At 43.5% G+C, this 20,260-nt stretch overlaps 2 protein-coding genes and 1 long non-coding RNA gene across 4 annotated transcripts in view; 1 reads left to right on the top strand and 2 right to left on the bottom strand.

Annotated features, from left to right (window-relative positions):
- The window catches only part of slc30a7 (solute carrier family 30 member 7), a 16,467-nt gene extending 13,695 nt beyond the window's left edge, over nucleotides 1-2,772 (bottom strand). Inside the window, exons 1-7 of one of the 2 annotated variants that reach the window (XM_015043759.1) lie at nucleotides 2,611-2,772; nucleotides 2,258-2,359; nucleotides 1,170-1,283; nucleotides 943-1,030; nucleotides 476-605; nucleotides 178-393; nucleotides 52-99 (exon numbers count right to left, since the gene is read on the bottom strand). In XM_015043759.1, coding sequence (XP_014899245.1) covers nucleotides 52-99; nucleotides 178-393; nucleotides 476-605; nucleotides 943-1,030; nucleotides 1,170-1,283; nucleotides 2,258-2,359; nucleotides 2,611-2,690 — 778 coding nt within the window. In that variant the 5' untranslated portion in view covers nucleotides 2,691-2,772. Of the gene's footprint in view, nucleotides 1-51; nucleotides 100-177; nucleotides 394-475; nucleotides 606-942; nucleotides 1,031-1,169; nucleotides 1,284-2,257; nucleotides 2,360-2,610 lie in introns of those variants that run through there. The other variant, XM_015043760.1, reaches the window with a different exon arrangement.
- LOC106954342 (uncharacterized) overlaps nucleotides 1-6,303 on the top strand; it is a 14,410-nt gene extending 8,107 nt beyond the window's left edge. Inside the window, exon 2 of the long non-coding RNA XR_001426341.1 lies at nucleotides 5,956-6,303. This is a non-coding gene — a long non-coding RNA (uncharacterized LOC106954342). The remainder of the gene's footprint in view (nucleotides 1-5,955) is intronic.
- Nucleotides 6,304-6,465: 162 nt separating this feature from the next.
- vcam1b (vascular cell adhesion molecule 1b) lies at nucleotides 6,466-19,548 on the bottom strand. The gene is made up of 10 exons (XM_015043758.1): nucleotides 19,451-19,548; nucleotides 15,653-15,955; nucleotides 15,286-15,576; nucleotides 14,801-15,052; nucleotides 13,666-13,932; nucleotides 13,270-13,551; nucleotides 10,576-10,878; nucleotides 9,591-9,863; nucleotides 7,705-7,965; nucleotides 6,466-7,625 (listed from the first exon to the last, which is right to left on the bottom strand). The coding sequence occupies exons 1-10, from the start codon at nucleotides 19,476-19,478 to the stop codon at nucleotides 7,465-7,467; spliced, it is 2,421 nt and encodes an 806-aa protein (XP_014899244.1). The 5' UTR covers nucleotides 19,479-19,548; the 3' UTR covers nucleotides 6,466-7,464.
- Between the last annotated feature and the right edge of the window lie 712 nt (nucleotides 19,549-20,260).

Raw genomic sequence — 20,260 nt, 5'->3', positions numbered from 1 at the left:
TGTGTGCGCGTGTGTGTGTGTGTGTGTGTGTGTGTGTGCGCGTGTCCTCACCCTGTAGGATCTGCTTGCTGGATCCTTCTCCTGGGCGCTGAAGCTCGTCTGAGGAACAAAAAGCAACAAGTTCAGATTTTCTGAAAACGTCTCGACTGATGGAGAGGAGACGGACGTTTGTCTCACTGTGACAGTCCTCGTGTCGTCCATGTCCGTGTCCCTCGTGACCATGTCCATGATCTCCGTGTTTGTCATGGCTGTGTCCATGTCCCCCATGTCCATCGTGGCTGTGTCCATGTCCATCGTGGCTGTGTCCATGTCCTCCATGTCCCCCATGTCCTCCGTGTCCTCCGTGTCCGTGGCTCAGGCTGCCGTTGAACAGAGAGTGGCTGTGACCATGACCTGCGGACCGACAGGTTTAGGATTTCAGGAAAACGACTCGTTAGCTCGGCGGCGGGTTTGTCTCGTCTCCAGGTGGGACTACCTCCGTCCCCGTGCGAGTGTCCGTGTCCTCCATGCTGGAAGACGAAGATCCCGACCAGGTTGACCAGCAGGCCGGCCACAGAAACAGGAAGCAGCCGCTCGTGGTGAACGTCTGGCGGCTCCAAGGCTCTCTGACACAGACGGACAAATCAGAAACTGGAGGAAATGATTCATGATTTCAGTCCAACATGGAAACGTTTTCCTCCGACAACCAGCTGAAGGCTGAACTGTCTCCACTGGGTGGCGCTGTTCTTCCTTTGCTGGTTCCACATTAGACTGATCTATTTCCTGTTTTGGGATTTTGCTGTCGTAGCTCATTGAGTTTTTGAGATGTTAATCAGCTGCACCAAGTTCTACAAACGACGCCTTGTTGCCACGGTTACGCATCCTAACAACAGTGTTAAAGCTAAAAATTAAGAGTAAAAGAAAGGTCATGTGTCCGACCTGCGATGATGTCATCACACTCACCTCCACTCCTTCTGAGAAGATGAAGAAAGCGGTGAAGATGAGGAAGAGTCCGTTGACGAAGCCGGCCAGAACCTCGGCTCTGACGTAGCTGGAAGTGAAACAAGGCAGAACGATCAGACCCGAGCAGCCGAGCTCAGAGCAGCAGAGGGCCAGGAGGCGGGGCCTGGAGCCAGTAGGCGGGGTCTGGGGAAAGGAGGCGGGGCCTGGAGCCAGGAGGCGGGGCTTACCCGTAGGAGAAGCTGTCATTGGACCTCCACCTGGAGATGACGGACGCTGCCAGGCCGGCCAGCAGGGCGGTGCAGTCAAAAAACATGTGGAAGGAGTCTGAGATGAGACCTAAACTGGACCCGGAGGAAGAGGAGGAGATTAAATCACTCTGGCTTTTTAAGACTTTCTTGGGTTTAATTGTTATTTTTAATCATTTTTATGGCGTTTGTCTATTTGATTTGACTGTTTTTGCCAATATTTTATATTTGATCAGAAATATTTAAATGTTATATTTTATTTGATCATGAATATCTTATCTGTATTTACCATTTATAGTTTAGGTTTATAACTTTCATATTTCAGGTGTTTTCTTTGATCCTCATCCTGTGTAATTTGTTCATCTATTTTATTACTTTAGTGATTTTTATGTCCATTTGTTGTTTTAACTTCTCTGAAGCTTCAAGGTTTCAAACCTCTATTAGTGTCTCTGGATTGCTGACGTTGGATAAAAGTTCAGCTGAACCGACTTAAACCTTTTTTGTAAATAAATGTACTAAATTACACATTTATTTTATAACTCTGCATTTAAATCCACCAGCAGCTTCACAATCTTGGTCAGCATGTAGAAACAACTTTAATTTGTTCAGTCAGTGCAGTTAGGAGTGTTTATATTTCCACCCATATTAGGACTTTGCTTTATTTTATTATACTATCTATTGTTTAATACTACACTGCAGAATAACGTCTCCACCAGTGCAGAGCTTGCTCAGTTCTGACAGGAAGTGATTGCGCACAATACAGTAAATTTACAAACACATCAGAATCGCTTAATGTTTAACTTTTAGCTGCAAATGTAAAGTTTTATTTGTCTTGTTTTAAAACGGGCACAGACAGGATGGAGGGATAAACGGAGAGGAGAATATTTCCTTTCAAAGTTTTAATATCTGATGACCGGAGGAGTTTCCGTTGTCATGCGCAGTTTGAGTAACTGCAGCGTCTCAGATTAAAGATGACGGACACACACACACACACACACTGCTAACACTTACGTGGCATATCCAGAGAACAGAAATCACACACAGAGATGCTGCTCGGACTGTTAGCCTACCTGTTACTCCAGATGCCGTAGGTTAACTCCACGAAGGCGAAGGAGAGGTTGAGGCAGAGGAAGAAGAAGAGATTCCTGGAGGTTTTATCAGCTAAAATCGACCTGAAAAGCAAACAGAAACAAACATGCAGTCACAACAAATAAACCCACGAAGGAAGCAGGGATTAAAATCTCCAGTCAGACACAAACACGCAAACTGCAGTTAAAAGCAGCCAGTTTTCAGCCTGACAGCTGAATAAAAACAAGTTTGAAGCAGATTGAGCTGCGAGAGAAACACATCTGTTCAGGCTAACCGGTTAGCTTCCGGCTAACAGTCACAGCTAGCGGCTAGCTGCTAGCAGCGCTAATCTTACCTGAACCACCCGGACAGTTTGACCAGCAGGTTGAACTTGGCCGGTTTGTACTCATCATCTTTGATCGATAAAGGTAACATTTTTACACCTGGACGCTCCACAGTCTCACCGGGAACGTAAACTGGCTGAGATGCTAACTGTCAACTTCCGGCGAGGACAGGTTTCACAATAAAAGCGCTTGAACCTCCCCCCACCTTTTTTTTTTCTTTTTCTTTTTTAAAGATGCTTCCCCTTTTGGGGTTTATTGGGCCAAAGAAAGAAACATGTTGACTAAGCTTAATGATCAGTCATTGCTTAAAAAAAAAAAAAAAAGCTACATTTGGACAAGTATTATAACCGCTTCGCCTTTATGTCTGGTATTTATTAATTTATTTATTTCCATTGAGAAGGGACAGCTCAGTAAATTAGGATATCCTCTAAAAGTTTTTTATTTTAATAATTGAGTTCAAAAGCATACACTCACAAGTTCAGTACTTTAAAAATGAATTAAAAAGTTATTTGTTGCACTGCTCAGCTGTTTGTTTCTGCCAGAACAGGGATCTACAACCACCTGACATATTAAAACAACGTGTTGCCATGTTTGGATTCTTTTGTTCTCCCCTGGGCCCCTGGTGAATTTCATCTAGGACCGCCCCTGAGTGTGAGTCTGATCATTTTGATGATTACAACAACTGAAACCCAAAATTAGAATATTACATAAAATCAATGAGTTTTAATGCTTTGTGGCCTTCATGATAGTCCATTTTAAGATGTAACCACTATCCCAGCTTCAGTTGAAATAAATTAATAATTAAGTTACGTTTTCATGTACGTCCAACAGAAATAATTCAGAAACCAAATTTACCTTAAAATGCAGTAAAACCCACAGTAGAAACCGTCTTAGCACTACTGCTTTACAGGAATAAGATTTTTAAATACATGCATAAAATGCATGGTAACATTTTTCTGGTCATTTTCAAATTTAAAACTCAATTGATTCATTTTTAGCTTCTTTTTAAAATTTTGGGTCTTAAGAAAATTACTTCACCTTTAAGAGCAAAGGAAAATCAGAACCAAACTTTTCTCATAATTTTATTTCCAATTAACAATATTTCTGCATGTTTGTCTAAAACAGACACAAAAACATGAAGGAAACCGAACCATAATTTATCACCAATTTAAAAATAAAGTGAACTGTTATTATGTATTTATAAAGTTTCTGAGACGTTTACAGGTTTTACAGGAGACGGAAGTGCGAGCAAATCAGGAAGCTCAGATTGATTTAAAATAAATAAATCTTATTGTTTTTAAGGTTGAAATGACCAGCAGATGGCGCTCCTGTGCAGCGGACAGTCTGAGTGCATCCAGCGGGTTTTCTCAGAAACTGAAATATGGAGCAGATCCTCCTTTTATTCAGCAGAAGGTCCACATCTCAACTGATGGTGCATTTTATTTTATTTTGTTTTATTTTTTATTTTGTCAAAGTATTCACACTTGTGAATTTTTCCACATTGTGTCAGATTACAACCAATTATTTTTTATTCAGACTTTAACAGAGTCAAACATGGTTTAATTTTGTTGTTTACAAGTCTCAAGTCTTATAAACAGGTTTTCACACAGAATTGTTAATTTTTTTGTTTGTTTGATTTTTAGCTTTATCTACCTTGTTACACTGCAAAAGCACAAAAACTTACCAAGTATTTCTGGTTTCTAATGTGAATAACTTAGTTCACTTGAATTAAGACAAACTAATGAAACTAATATATTTTTTTCTATGAACTGGATCAAAATTATTTTGTAAGATTTTGTTCTTGGTAAATTTGAGATAAAACAGCAGATCATCTGCTTGTTTTTATTCTAATCTGAGTTTCTGCAGCAGCTGCATTAAATGTTCCCTAAAAGTGTAAAAAAAAATCCAGTTTTATTTAAATTTGTGCTCAGATTGCAAACCTGCTGAGTTCAGATTCACTTGTTTATATAAAAGCAGAGCTTGGACTGAAGTTGACCTCTGACCTTGGCCTGCAGGCTCTTGGGGACTCTGCTGCGCTGCTTTCTGCAGATTCAGCAGAATCATCATACTGGATGTCTCTTTTTGCTCCATCTGGTGTTTTTCCACCGCGTGGCGCTCGCTGCCCTGCCGTGTCGCCGCGACCTTTCACCCTGCGTGCGGAGGCGTTCTGCTGCGTCTCGTTGTTTTAATCTCCTGCTGGTATTTCCTGCCGCACAGTGAAGATGGAAACATTTGCTTCCCTGACCTGAAGAATCTCTGCCTGCATATTTTAATTTGGCTTTTTGTCTCTTTAGTGCTGCAGATTTCTGCAGGAGCGTCTTTGACCTTTGACCCTCAGGGTCGTTCACCGAGTCAGCCAAAGTTCGAGACGTTTTGCTGCAGATCCGACAGGAGCATCTGTTTGGAAGACTCAAGACTTAAAGCAGGATTTTAAAAGGTTCTGGAGAGTTTCAAAAGTTTCTCCTGTAAACGTTTCGTGTGATGATCCGTCATTTCAGAGGAGAAACGTTTCTTTTTTCTTGCAGCTGTTTGGTGTCAAAGCTGCTTCTGGGGAAATATTAGCTTTGATTTTACAAAAGCTTTGGATGTTTTTGAAGTGGAAGATTTAATTTCTATTGTGAATTTGATTTAGATCAAGTTTATCTAATTGTTCTTGAACAGATTTTACTCTAATATTTCATTTCTAAACGAAGTTTTTAAACAATGTTTTTATTGTTGTGGGTTTGGATGTAACATAAAAAAACTGCAATGCAACCAAATATCTTCATAGAGTCGTTTTGGGTGATGATGCTGCTGAAGGATCTCCAGTAGCAGTCAGTGTTGCAACACCCCTGAAGAGGCCTCTGACTGAAGATTGTTGCTGTATTCCAGCTTCATGACCATGAGGATGCTAACAGATTAACATCCAGATAGCAGAGACCTGGATGACATCACCAGCTGTTGGCTCTCTTTGCTAATCCACCTCCTTTGCTTTTGCTGCTTCACTTTTAATTTCTTTCTGGCTGTAGGGTTAGAAAGCTGAGCAGAACCATGAAAATTATATTATTCCTTTGCAGTGTGTTCCAGATCTGCAGGTTTTACTGTACACTGTAAAAAAAGAAAAGAAAAAGGTTGAATGTAGCGTAGAAATGTGAAGGAACTTTCCGTTCTTTTAACAGATGCATTTCCTGTGTTTTCCATTTTCTGTCAATGTTTCTGTGAAGGCACCAGGAGAAAAATATGGAACATTTCAGTTCTGGATGAACAGAAACATGAATGCATGTGTCTCAGGTGTCTCATGTTTTTAGTTCTGCCGGTTCTGCTGGTACCACAGCGTGTTCTGGTTCTGGTCTATAAACATGAAACCTCTCTTGCAGCTTCCCCTCGTTTCTCGCCGTCTGGACCTGCCTGGTTGCCATGGAGACGGCGTCACATGACCGGAGGGGTCGGCGTTCCGGTGACGAAACAGACCGCCACTGTGTGTGTCTGTCTGAGCTGAACCGGGTCCAGCGACACCAGCGAGGGTCCCGGTCCACTTCACACCCCAGTTTCCATGGCGACCAGCGGCGGAGACAAAAGCCGCCAGAAACGGCTCCTTTCAAATCATCTGGAAAAACGATCCAAACTAAGCCGGGTTTAATCTGTACTTAAAGCAACATAGTTATTTAGATATGAAGTTTCGTGTCATTTTTATTTTATCATCATGAATTAAATGATAACCTGAGCAAAAAGCCGTTTTCCTCTCCAGAAACCGTGGAAAGTTACCACCGTCACCATGGTAACGGCCGGAGACGACCTGGAGGTTTCCAGTAAACTGCCGCAGAAGCAAAAGTAAAAGCTGGAGGAAATCACAGGGAATTCCCAGAACATACAAATCCCATCGCATCGAGGCAGGAAATAAATATCTTTATTAAAAACAAGGAGAGCGGAACTGTACAGAGCTGCAGAGTCAGCAGAATCAGAGACAAAAACAGGAGCTGCGTCAGTACCAAACAGAGAGAAACCAAAGTTTGAACAACATTTCAGGTTTTTAGATGGATCTGGAGCATCAGCGGACAGCTGCCTTTCCAGATGTGCAAAGAGTATTTACGTATCCATGGTTACCGCCGGGCTCATGACAAACGTTCAAAGGAAGATGAGGTAGAAATGGCGTTTAGGGAAAAGGCAGCAGCACGTTTAAACGCAGAGAGTCGGGATTTCAGGACCGTTTTCACATCCTGGCAGGTTTTTACCAATTTAAATGTTTCAGTGCGTCTGTGTGCTGCGAAGCAATGCGGGAGTTAGCGTTTAGCGTTAGCTTCTGCTAAATACATGCTGGTGTAGCACTTTAGCGTTAGCAGCACTACTAATGATTAGTGCTTCAAGGCTAGCACAGCTAATTTTCCAGCTAACAAATTATATTTACAAAAAAATATCTTTGATTTTACAAGAGAGTTAAATCCAGGCTGATCTGATTACTTTTTACATTAATAAATAAACTTATCATCTAATCAGTTTTGTCTTCTTATCTCCGTTTGATATTAAATTTCATTATCTCAAACACTTAAACTAAAAACAGGAACTCTGTGGGAAGGAAAACACCACGTTGGAGCAAAGTATGCTGGGAAAAGCGGGACCTCTGGAGAAAGCTTGAATCCAGAGGGAGATTAGCTTCAGCCACATGACGACGTTACGCAGGAAATCAGAGCAGAAAAGCATCAGAGGTCGCCTCCACACATCTTCAGTCAGTGGATCCGTCGCCATATTTCAGCGAATCAAAGCCCCGCCTCCTCAGTCCTGCTGCTATCAGACACCAAGGCTGTAAAACTTCAGCAACTCGTTCAGATGTCCCAGAGGGCCGAAGGAGAAGCAGCCATATTTTAGAGTCTGTTAGCTCACTGCTAGCTTCACGCTGACGGCGGCGCAGACTGTGGCAGCTGGTAGAAGCCTTTCTTCCTGGATCTCCTCATGTAGTCGAGGATCAGAGCGGAAGCCGTCAGCCCGGCGGCGATGCCGGCGGCCGAGAGGAGGATGATGCTCCAACCGGGAAGAAATCCGGTTCTGACCTCTACAAAAAGAATACCAGCAAAAAACCAAATGAAATGCGACCCGAGACCTTCGTTTAGTGAGTTAGTGATTCCACTGACCTCTGACTCTGATGCTGAAGACTCTGACCTCAGAGCCCAGGTCGTTGCTGACGTTGACCTGGTACAAGCCCGAGTCGCTGGAAGTGACGTTGACCAACAGGAAGGTGCCGTTGGTGGAGAACAGCTCCGTCCCGTTGCTCAGCTTCTTCAGGATCACCGCCGGTTTAGGGAAGCTGATGGTTCGGCAGCACACAGTCACATTTTGGCCCTCCTGGACTTCCGTAGAAGGAAAGATGTGGACGGTAGTGTTCCTCGGGGGAGCTAAACCAAACGAAAGCAGAACGGAGGCGTTACTGTGGAGGGTCCGACCCCAGCCCAGTCCGGTCTCCTTTCTGCTTCCTTCAGGCTCAAAGCCAAACATGATCCTTATTCACCGACACGCTGATGACGCAGCGACCTCTTCACCATTCAGCCTACAGAAACAGGAACTCCAGCTCTTTGCTGAGCTGAGACAAAGCCAGCGAGAAGATCTGCAACATCTGAATACTGAGAAGTCTGGATGTGTAAGGTAAGTAGGCAGTCACCCTCCCACCTGGTTACCTGGCCACCAGGTGGGAGGGCAGGCAGAGAAGTAGAGGGTTATGTAGGTTTGGTTTCTGTAAACTGACATTAAGTTTTCTGCAACATCTGAGAGAAAATGGTAAAATGTGCGTCACATCAGTTTTGCTGCGGTTTGTCTTTTTAAAAGTCTCCTGCTGTGAGGAAGCAGTTATAAAATCTGCTGTTGCAGTGATTCATCCTCTGCTGCTGGTCGAAGTGATCGAGGCTCCGGCCGTCTCTCGGCACGCTGACATTAACTGTGATAAATCTCTGAAGCGAGTGCGGAGGCGGCGCTGTGACTAATTCCAACACTTTAAGGAGGTTCTGACCGAAAACAATCAGGAGAGGCGTCAGGCAGCGGAGCAGCGGAGCCGCTTGCTGGTCGCCCTGCCGGGGTTTGGCAGGAACCTGATGCATCCTGGACAAAGAGCTTCTCAGAAATGTCTTCCAGCAGCGTTTCTGCTGACTGAATGTTAGCAGCAGCGGGTCAAAGCATTTCAGACGAGGCCTCTTGACCTGCCGGTTGACCTTTTAACCAGCACATCATCACCTGATAGCGGACAACCTGTCATCACACTGGGGGTCAAACTGGTTTCTGCTAATTTCTTAGAAGGTTAAACAGCTTTAGAACAGGATTTCTACTAAATCACCACTTCAGAACATCTGAAATGAAAATGATCTCCAGCTTATTTATTTTAAAAAATAGCTAATATTTTTGTCCACAGAGAAAACACATCAACCTTAACCTTTGCATTTAAATTAAGGAACAAAAACGGGCAGAAAATACATCAGTGACAATAATGTAAAGTTCAGGACGTCAGGATTTGTTCTGCTCGTCACGGTTTGTCGGCTTTTTTACGTTTCTGGAGGTTTCTTTGCCTCCTGTGACTGAAACATTTCTGGGACTTTGGATCAAACCAACACCCGGTTCGATCAGCCGGGCTGACGGCTCAAGAGTCTCGTGACTCAGGAGTCGGATCAGAGTCTATTTCTGTCCGAACATCTTGTGGAAAGAAGCCAGATGTCGACTTCCTTAATAAAACCCGTCAGAACGGAGAAGAAACAGGCGGCAGAAGAAGAACAGAGAACTGGATGGGAGAAAGTCAGGAAGGTTTTAAACGAGATCTGGAGTCTGCTAAGTTATTGGTGTCTGGAGGAAATCAGCTGGATTATATTCTGGTACATCAGCAGTGATGGGAACCGCTGATCAAAAAGTTAGCATCGCTAATCCTAAAGCACTGATCATAAATATTAAGTCTGCTAATGCTACATGGTAATTAGCAGAAGCTAATGCTAAAGTGCTAATTAGTTGCTGTTAGCGGATTAGCATGAATGTGGCTCCTGACCTTTGACGGTGATGACGTTGTAGACCAACTGGGAGCCGTACTGGTTGGAGGCTTCACACTGGTAGCGGACCGACTCCTCCAGAAGGGTGGAGGAGATGCTGAGGGACAGCGAGGAAGAGGAGTTGGCGTCGCTCCTCAGAAGCTCCTCCCCGTTTCTCCTCAGCACCAGGGCGGGGGGCGGAGCTCCGTCCGAACGGCAGGTCAGCGTCACCTGCTGTCCCTCCAGCACCTCCTCACCGGGACAGACGGACAGGACGGTCGACCTCGGAGGGTCTGGGACAGAAGAAAGATCATCTCTCAGTTTACAGAGAAAATAAAACAATCTGAAGCAAAAACTGAAACCAGTTTTGAAAAAACAAAAACAATGTACAATTTTTTGACAAATGTCTCCTTCAGGAAAATTATAATTTTTAAAGAACCGCATTTTATTTCAGTTTTTAGATTTAAAGCAGCAGTATTATGTTTTCAAGTCACACAGTGGCATTTTATAGCACAATCTGCTGCAAAAATGATACATAAAATATGTTAATGGTGGAGAAACAACTCACCGTCCCAGGAAAACTGTTTATCCCCCCATCATCAATGGCTAAGCTAACTAGCCTAACATTCACTGCAGGCTATGCTAGTCACGAGGAGAAGTGATTGTCAGCGCTAAGCCCCGCCTCCTGGCTCTGATTGGCTGTTTGTAGTTGGCGCTGGGAGCAGGTGGAGGAGCTCAGTTTTTTTCAGATCATCTCTCGTGTCCCAACTTGGTCACAGCTTCATCAAATATGGAAACAAATATTCTTATAAAGGTTCCATCCTGCAGCTCTAATGCAGTTTATATGTTTTGTAGTTTTAGCTTAATTATTGCTTTGACTGTTTTTTTCCCCAACAAATTGTCTGTTTTGAGTTTGTGTTCTCCAGTTAACGATGAATCGATTACTAAAGTATTTGAACCGACTGATCGTTTGAGCCTGAGTTCCCTGAAACCCAGACGACTCACAGTGGATCTGCAGGGTGGCGCTGGTTCCTCTGGACCTCCAGACGTCTCGGTCCGCCGTCAGCAGCTCCACGCTGCAGGTCACGACCCGCGCCGCCGCCTCCGCCTTCAGCTGCAGGATGGATGAGACGTTCTGCAGGGAGCCGGAGAACCTGTGCATCTCCACCATGAGAGTCCGGTTCCCCGACAGCCAGCGGAGCCGCAGCTGATTGGACGAGAAGATGTCGGTGACATCACAGCGCAGCTGGACCTCCTGGCCCAGCAGGACCGGACCGGGATCCTCCAGAACAGGGTCAGATGGGAACGCTGGAGAGAAACCAGTCAGAGGAACTCAACATCCAGCTGCTCATTTATCTGAACTGTAAGTTTATCATCTAACCTTTTTTATACAATATTAGAAAAACAAAAAAGACACAAATAAATAATTTAATTCCTTTTTTAAATAAGAAAATAAACATTTTATTGCCTAAAAAGCAATAAAATTCCCTTAGTGAATAAAATAATGAAAACTGAAATTGAAAGAACATTTTCAATAACTGAAATAAAAAAAAAGGTAATTAATCTGGAAAAACTAAAATTAACTGGAGCTGCATTGTGTGTTTAAAACATAATGAAATTATAAAGATTCTTCATCTTATGAATCCATTTCTTAGCCTTTTGAACTGATTTTTTCCCACTCATGTAGTTTACGTCAGATTACGGCGCTCCATAATCCTCCGTAAGCAAAATGTCGACAGCAAACATTGGAGAAAATCCAGAGCAGCTGGTTGTTCAACAATAACTGGAAACACTTTTTGAAAATATGATCTTCTGGTGAGTTTTCATCACTCATATAAATAAGTTTTACCAGAATTTGAACCTGGTGAAGATAAAACTGTCACTAGACGAGCTTTGGGTAGAAAATATTTACAGATGAAGTTTGTTTTTATCCTAAATGCAAAATGTTTTTACTTCTCTGTATAGTTTTGTCTTATTGCTCTGACTGTGTTGTTTTTTCAGAAAATGGCCTTTTCTTTTAGAAGTTAATTAATCGATTAGTAAAGTACTCAACAATTATTTTGATGATTGATTAATTACGATTAGTTGCCATTTTCTTATTAAATGTCTTCATTTTTTTTTTCTCTTTTGGTTTATTCCAAACTTTTGAAACCATTTCTTTTTGCATCGACTGAACCAGGTTGGTTTTGTTCCAGTGTTTCTGGCTCTGATTAATCATGGTGTCATAGAGCCGACCGCCAGCCGTAACGGGGGATTCTACGCTCAGCGGCCGGATGAAGCCGTTTCAGCCGACAGGTTGCAGCGTGCCTGGGCCGGTTGGTTCTGTTCGTCTTCCTCATGCCGGGTCGTGTCCCGTCAGTCAGAGCCGTTCAGCTCAGCCTGCAGCTCAGACTGAAGGAAAACACCAAAGAAAATGAACTTTTCTCACGCTCAGCAGCTGCGTTGGGTCTTTTTCTGTTCGTCTCTCCTTCAGTTTCCAGGTTTAATAAAAGCAACCAGAGCAGCTGCTGCTGTTTCTAGTTAAACTTTATTCACTTTTATTTCCAGAAACCAGATTCCCACGGTGGTTGTGCTGCGTTTTTAAAAGCCGAGGTGTCAACGGCCTGCGTCAGGAAGTAAATCAACAATGTAAAACTTTCCGACCTTCGACCTTCAGCGGCGGCACGTCCCGGCAGGCTGAGCTGCAGCAGCGTGTCAGAATGAAACTCAGTCCTGTAGATTGATGCTGGAATGATTTCCTCTCAGCTTTTCACAGTTTGTTCCAGAGAAGAAAACAAACTAATTTCTGATTTATGAGCCGTTTCCTTTCTAACCTCTGAAATCAGCAGGCAGGTAGCCAAACTCCCACTGCTGATACCCAGACTCCTGGAAATATTAACATCATCATCTGTGGGAGTTTATGTCCGACATCTGGGGGTTTATTACTGCTAATATGCTTTATGTCCAATTATCAGCATGAATATGACAGTAAGTTAGGCTTTTAATCATTTATTTTATCTCCATCTCCAATGCACATGAAATTACATTTGTTAATTTTTCTGACACTAGAGACCTTTATTAATTAATCAGACAGACAGAGAAAGGACTGGGAGTCGAACCCAGGGCGCTTCTTCAAATAAAACTTCTGGAAAAGTTTTATTGTGTAAAGAAATGTGTGAAGGAAAAGGTGAGAGCGGTAGCAGCATCATACTGTGGCACCAGTGGTGGGTGCTAATGCATTAATAGCGAAGCTAATTTTATGCTGAGCACTTCAGTTAGCTTTGAAAACGATTAGCGCACTTAGCTTTCCCCAATTTAATTTTTCAGATAAACTGAACTGTAATTTTACAAAAGTTTGACTGAATGAGGTTTGGGTTTAGCATTAGCTCCTACTAGCTACTATGTTGGCATACTGCCTTAGCGTTAGCGGAACTGGTGTTTATAAATAGTGCTTTAGCATTAGCTTCTACTAATTACCATGTTGATGTGACGCTTTAGCTGAACTAGTGTTAATGCTTTATGTGTCAGCATTAGCTTCCAATAATTACGCTGCTACAGTGAGGTTAGCATTAGCAGAACTAAAGCTAATGATTTGTGCTACTAACTTCACAGCATCAGCTCTACCTCCCGTGTGCATTAAACAGTTCAGTAGGACTTCCTCCAAACTCTTGAACCCCCCCACCACCAGCAGGGTGGCTGAAACATGCGGGTCGGACTCACAGTAGACCTGGACGTGGATCTCTCTGGTCCTGATGACCGAGTCGCACTCGGCCTCACAGCTGTAGCCTCCCTGATGCTGGAGGTCTAGGTTCAGCAGGTGGAGGTGCGACTGGCCGTCCTGCGGCTCTGTCCTCTGGAGGAGGGTCCGGTTCCGGTTCTGGTCCGTCCTCCTCCAGCTGAAGGCGGGAGGATGGAGGCAGCCAGAGGCGTTACAGGTGAGGATCAGAGCCGAGCCGCGCTCCGCTGACACCTGAGGACTGGAATACAGCTGCAGCGGGTGAGCTGAGGAGAGAGGGACGGAGAGAGTGAGTCCAGGTCCAACGGGATCCAGTGGGATCCAGTGGGATCCAGCAGGATCCAACGGGATCACGGTCCGGTCGGTCAGCTGAGACGTACCGCTCACAGTGATGGACCTGGACTCCTGCTGGGAGCCATACTGGTTGGAGGCTTCACACTCGTAGTGGGCGGAGTCTTTCAGTGAGGCGGAGGGAAGGCTGAAGCTGAGCAGGGGGGCGGAGTCAGTCCTCAGAAGCTCCTCCCCCCTCCTCCTCAGAACCAGGCTGGGAGGCGGAGCTCCTTCAGAGCTGCAGGTGAAATTCACCTGCTGGCCTTCCACCACCTCCTCACCTGGATCCACTGAGAGGGAGGTGCTGGTGGGCGGAGCTAAGCGAGAAAACAGGAAGAAGACAATAAGGACTACAAAAAACAGATTATAGCATGTTATTGTTCACATCTGGAAATTTCTCGCATGCTGGAGGGCAAAAAGATGATTCTATTCCTTGCCGTCCGTAGCGGCGCCGCTGCGGCAGAACCGCTGACCAAATGACACCTGGATGATGTAGCGATTAGTAATTCAGTGCAGTGCGCCTCAGCAAAGGGAAAAATAATGCAGAAAAACCGCTGAAGAATAACTCAAAACCAATCCCATCGTCTCGTTTTTCTCATTCTCGCTGCCATAGCGACTGACAACAGCTCCACTAGCGTATCAGGATTCAATACCAAAAACATGCAAACATTTCCCACACAAAGATCAGAACATTCAGTTAGAGTTTTACGTTTTCAGGCTATTAATAAATGATCGCTGGAAGATTAGCTATGAGCTGCTATTAGCTAACATAGCGGTGGTAGATTAGCTATGAGCTATTAGCTAACACAGCGGTGGTAGATTAGCAACACCTGTTCTACTGATGTCAGAGTTAATGTGTGGGTCGATGTTTTCCTTTCTTTTTTAACTGAACCGAAACACAATTCTGCAGCACATCTTCATGTTAAGCTTGTCAAAATCAAGCTAGCATAGCTGACCTACTTCCCTCTCCATCGTAATGTTTTAAATTAAAACTTTTTCCTGACCTTGTCAGTGTTGACAATTAGCAGCAAAGCACTGCGCCCCTTTGCCTTTTACGTATGATGCGTACGTTTAAGATTTAGCACTTTATATTGTCAACTTGATAGCTAAAACCAATGCTAGTCATTGTTAGCATGACGTCACGCTGCAATGCGGCTACAAATGAAACAAAACGTTCATTCTTACCTAAAACTGTGATGTTTACAGCTGCAGTCCGGTTTCCTTCTGAGTTTCTGGCTTCACACTCGTACCGTCCAGCGTCGGAAAGCTTCACCGCCGATAGGACGAGCTGACCTCCGCGACCTCCGGGCAGAGGGCGACCGCCTGCCGTCCAGGTGATGGTCGGCTCGGGGTTTCCCTCAGCAGAACAGCTGAGAGTCAGCGGAGAGCCAGACATCACCTCCACCGGGTCGGATATGTTCATGAGGACAGGAGCATCTGCAGAGGAGGAGGAGGAGGAGCTGAAATTCAGACGCTGAATTGAGGGTTTCAGACTCGTGTTCACACCTCGACTGATTCAGAGGGTCAGACTAAAACTGAAGATGAATTCCATGAGTCTGATTGAGGACTTTGAAGGTCGCATGGAGGATTTTAGAGAATCGGATCAACTCTCCACCCAGACTGATCACGGCTCAGACGGTTCTGACCCGGTTAGTAAAGGTCTGACTCACAGCGGACATTCAGGGTTGTGCTGGTCTCTCTGGTCCTGACGTCCCACGGCAGACCTGGCAGCTCCAGCGTCGCCCTGCAGGTGATGTTCTCTCCCGAATCCTCCCTGAGGGGCAGGAACTGGATGGAGCTGGACCCAGACCCTCTGGTGCTGTTCAGAACCATGTTTCCTCGGACCCAGGTGAGGTTCAGGTCCCCGGTGGGGTACAGCTTGGGCACCCGGCAGGTGAGCGTCGCCTCCACGCGGTCCCTGAGGCGGTCCTGCCCGGCGATCTCAGGGTCCGAGGTAAACACTGGAACCAGAGGACAGAGATGGCGTCAACAACAGCAACCCGACCGGGCCCAACTCGCCTCGGGTCAGGAACTCACAGTAAACGCTGACGGAGGCTCGGCTCTCCGCCCGTCTATCTCCACACCTGGCCTTACACGTCAGCTGCCCTTCGTCTTCTATCTTAACAGGGTCAAAGGTCAGAATGGAGTGGGTTCTGTTGGCACTGATGGACGCCCCCAGGGGTCGGTCGTTGACGGTGGCCCAGGCAATGCTCGGTTTTGTGGGACAGTCGTGGACCTGGCAGACCATGCGCTGGTGGGAGCCGAGCTGGAGCAGAGGCTGCCTGGGCGACAGGCTGACCTGGAGGCCCTGAACGCACCACGATGACATCAGCAGCACGACTACGAGCCAAACAGCAAATCAGGACAGGTGAGGGTAGAACACTACATTTGGCACAAAATCATTCTGAAAACAGACACGCAACTAAAAACCAAGCATGTTTGAAAAGCAGAAGTGGAGCCTCCTGGACAACCCCCAAGAAATGCAGCAAGTGGTTTCTGGATGGTAAACAACAACAAAACTGTTTTCTTTTCCAGCAGCCATTGTACAGCGCATCCAGTAGTACAAACAGCTGACCAAACATGCTGGAGCTCTGCTTGGGTTACTAGGTAACGGGGCCAGATTCCACTGGGGTTGCTAGGTAATATGGCTAGATTCCACTGGGGTTGCTAGGTAACGGGGCTAGTTTCCACTGGGGTTGCTAGGTAACGGCATCGTCACTAAAAAAAAAATAAAAAAAATCGGGAGATGTTTGAAATGGCAAATGAATTTCCCAGACACCAAAAACATTAACGAAATAACATCTGGGTGTTTTATGAGCACTTTGGTTGTTTTTAGAAGCAGTTGAAGCACAAAAACATTAATTTTCCATAACAGGTCACCTTTAAAGCAGGGGTGTCCAAACTTTTTATCACTTTTGTCTAAAACGTGACAAACGTTGAGCCAAGAAAATACAAAAAAAAGTAGTCTGTTTTTATGTATATATATTTTTTGGTAGGAAGGGGATTTTAGTCATCATTTATCCAAAACTCCTTTCAAATTATTTGGGCTCGATTGAACAAATTTAATCTAATTTCTAAGAACGGAATTTGGGTCACTTCCTTTCAAAATGCTTTCCATTTTCAGCCGAGTTTAATAAATGAAGCAGACGCAACAAAATCGACTTTTCAGTAAAAGACTTTGGATTTACTTGGTTCTACTTATAACAAAATATGAAAACTTTGTATTGTACAAAACATAACATAATTTTTGTCTCACACAGATCTAACCAAAGAAACAAATTAAGCCCAAAGAACAAAAGTATGGTGGATGACTGATGGGGCCAACGGGGGCCGGCAGGGGGGCAGCAGGGGCCGACGGGGGGGGCAGCAGGGGCCGACGGGGGGGCAGCAGGGGCCGACGGGGGGGCAGCAGGGGCCTCTTTAACCTGACAGTTATAAGGATAATCTTGATGCCAAAGGTGACTTCAGCAGCCGTGTGTTCTGGCTGTGTTCCTTCTGTCCACATGAACGGAAACATGAGACAATCAGAGCGATTTTAGTCCAGGGAGAAAAGGTCGGAACAACAGATTTCCTAAAAGTTCAACTAAAGAAATGAAAGTAAAACGATAAAAATAGAAAGTATTCAGATGATTCTGATGCAGAAATCTGCAGGTGAGTAAAAACTGCAGCAGTTTGAGAAAAGACACTAAAATGTCTTATTTATTTGTGCAAAAAATATTTTGATAATTTTCATCTTTAATCCTGCAAAAAAACAAAAATAAAAAAATTCATTATAAATAAATGGATCAAATCTATAAAAACTTTTCTAGCCATCATTCCTTCTGGTTCTGGATGTTGAGCAGCTACAAGGAGATTTTTGCTCTGAAACTCTATTTTTGGACAGTTGTTATGATCTGTAACCATGGTAACAATGTTTTTTTGTTTGTTTGTTTTTGATTAGCATTTCAAAAGCTCAAATAATCCCTGAACTACAACCCCAAACCCCAGAGGAGCTGAAAAGCAGCCTGAACGGACGCAAAGAGAGAGAAGGAGGAAGTTCAAGAGAAGCTGCAACAGCAAAGGAGGCGGGTTAGCAGAGCTAGCTAACGACCGATGATGTCATCCAGGACATGTTACTGAGGATTATCGGATATTAGCTGTTAGCATGTCATGATGATTGCGAGACTGTCGTATAGCAACAATCTTCAGTCAGAGGCCTCTTTAGATTGGTTGGGAGACTGACTGCTACTGGAGAGCTTTCGTTCCCACAGAATCAACAGCAATGCTCACGATCAGAGTTACGACATTATTATGCCTTTGAGATACATAAGGCCCGTTTTAATTGAATTGATTTGGATATCCAGAAGAATAAAGCTTGAATCGAACCCAACAGGTGTGAACGCGCTGCTGGCTGTTGCTTTTGCAAAAACATTAATGATTCAAACTCCAAAACACAGAAACAAAAAAAACTGAACAAAACAAATGTAACAGAAAAACGCCGCAGTAGACGATCCAGTAGAACCGAGTCTGCTGGACTACCAGGTGTGAAAACTTTCTGTGCTCTGAGTGACATCATGCTTTATGATTTATTTTACACGTAAAGAGGCAGACAGCAATAAATCATGCCAGGCCTTCTAACACATCCAGGACTTTTACAGCTCTAGGGTTCATAACATTTCTACAGACCCCACACATCCTGGACACAAACTGTTTATACTTTAACCTTCAGAAATGGTTTCTGTCTCTGATGAACAAAACGAGCAGCCTAAACCCGGAACAGACGGATTCTCTACTAGGAAATAAATTAAACAACCCAACTTCCTTTTTTCTTTTTTTTATTAAAATATGGCTCATTTTATCCTTTATTTTTCTTCCTCTAAAGTTTATATATTTGTTTTTAATGTATGAACACAGTGAGGGATAAAAACCAAAGTGTAATTCCTCGCTTGTGCCAAAAACTTGTTCTGGTTCTGGAGACGTTTGGGGAAAAATTTCAAGACAAAAAAGGAGCAAAAAATGAACAATTTAATGTCTTTACCTACGGAAAAACATTTCTGCTGCAGGACGACGATAAAAAAAATTAGGACAAATTTTTATAATGACAGGGATTTTATTATTTTGATGATAAATACAAATTAATGATGTTTAAAATCCAAAAACTGTCATTACTGTCAGGATTGATAGTTTTACTATTTTCTCCACTGTTTGTTCAATAAAACCATCAAGAAATACCAATAAATTTAAAATTCAGTTACTGTGAGCATTTAGACACAAATCATTTCTTTAGTATCTTATAGAAGTCTGTGGCAAATAGAAACACACAGGATCATTTTGGTTTTGACAGTTTTTATTCTAAATATGAACTAATGATGTAAAACTGATTATTTGATTTAAAAACCTTTGATCCCCACAAGTAAGTTAAATCTCAAACAGACCCGTTTCAAACGGCTGAACACTGAAAACAAACAAAATCAAACCGGCTCCGGGCTGAAAAACGCAAATTTGACGCTCAGAAATGAGACGAATAACTAGAAGAAAACAGTTATTAAATATAAAGAGACAAACCCATAAAAAACAGCCCTGAGTTAGATTGATTTAACAGAAATCAGTGATTATCTTCAACATTTTGATGAATTAATCAGCTGATTGTGAACCTATCAGCTGATCGGCTGATGATCAAAGCCTCAGATAAACTGATATTTCCATTAATCTAATCATTTGGAGCCATTTTTATGTTAAACAGAGATTCTGCCGCTTTGCTTTTATTATTCAAATGAAATCAGAGACGCTGAGACGCTTCAATGAAAGGAAACAAAAAAACAGTTTTCTGACCATAAACAGGACGCAGAATCTCACCTGAGAGGAGCTGAAGGCAGCCGTCCATCCTGCTGGACGGATGGATGAACGGATGGATGGACGGTTGGATGGACGGATGGATGCAGCAGCAGGAGCAGCAGCAGGAGCAGCAGCGTCTCTCTCCTTTGTGCTCCGTCTCTGAGTCTGAAGCAGAAAATGAGCTCGACACATGAACCCCCACAGTCCTGATGAAACAGAAACGCCCCCCTCTGATCGGCCGCCTTTATATGCAGGAGACGGCGCCCTCTGCTGGACAGAAGGAGAACATGTTTTCATGCAGGAGGCCACGGCGCCCTCTGCTGGTCAGAAGGAGAACAGGTTTCACTTTCATAATGAGAAGGCTTTTCTGTCTGGATCTGAATGTTTATGTTCCTGAACGTAGCTTCAGTTTCACTATTTAATCTGTTTCTCATCTAAATAACAAAATAATTTAATCTCATTTCCTCTGATAAATTAACTTTAAATGTTTTATAGTTTGGATGGAAACTTTCCATCTGTCTAAATACCAAACCAGTTAGTTTATAAAAAGAATAGATTAACTCTGATAAAACAGTTTCTCATCCAAACAATAAAACATTTAAAGTTAGTTTATCAGAGGACATGAGATTAAATGAGACTAAACTAAATGATTCAAAAAGAGACAATTCAATGAATTAATGAGTCATTAAATAAATATGAAATATGGTGTTTTAATTACTTGTATTCTCTGGTGTAGATTATTAAAATAAAATTAAAATATAATAAAATGTATTAAAATAAACTAATTTATCAGTAATTAAACTCTTAATTAATAAAGTAAATAATTAAACA

This window comes from Poecilia latipinna, unplaced genomic scaffold, assembly GCF_001443285.1.
Source record: "Poecilia latipinna isolate Pla-1442-1.1 unplaced genomic scaffold, P_latipinna-1.0 Scaffold647, whole genome shotgun sequence".
NCBI lineage: Eukaryota > Metazoa > Chordata > Actinopteri > Cyprinodontiformes > Poeciliidae > Poecilia > Poecilia latipinna.
Note: the sequence above shows the minus strand (reverse complement) of the source record. Positions and strands in the feature narration are given on the sequence as shown.

Excerpts from the sequence above, each read along its gene's own strand:
- vcam1b (XM_015043758.1), bottom strand. The coding sequence starts at position 19,478 with ATGGACGGCTGCCTTCAGCTCCTCTCAG. Across the intron at positions 15,053-15,285 it reads CACAACCCTGAATGTCCGCT|ATGCTCCTGTCCTCATGAAC; the intron begins GTGAGTCAGACC and ends CCTCCTCTGCAG. Across the intron at positions 7,966-9,590 it reads CAACGTCATCACCGTCAAAG|CTCCCCCGAGGAACACTACC; the intron begins GTCAGGAGCCAC and ends CGTTTGGTTTAG.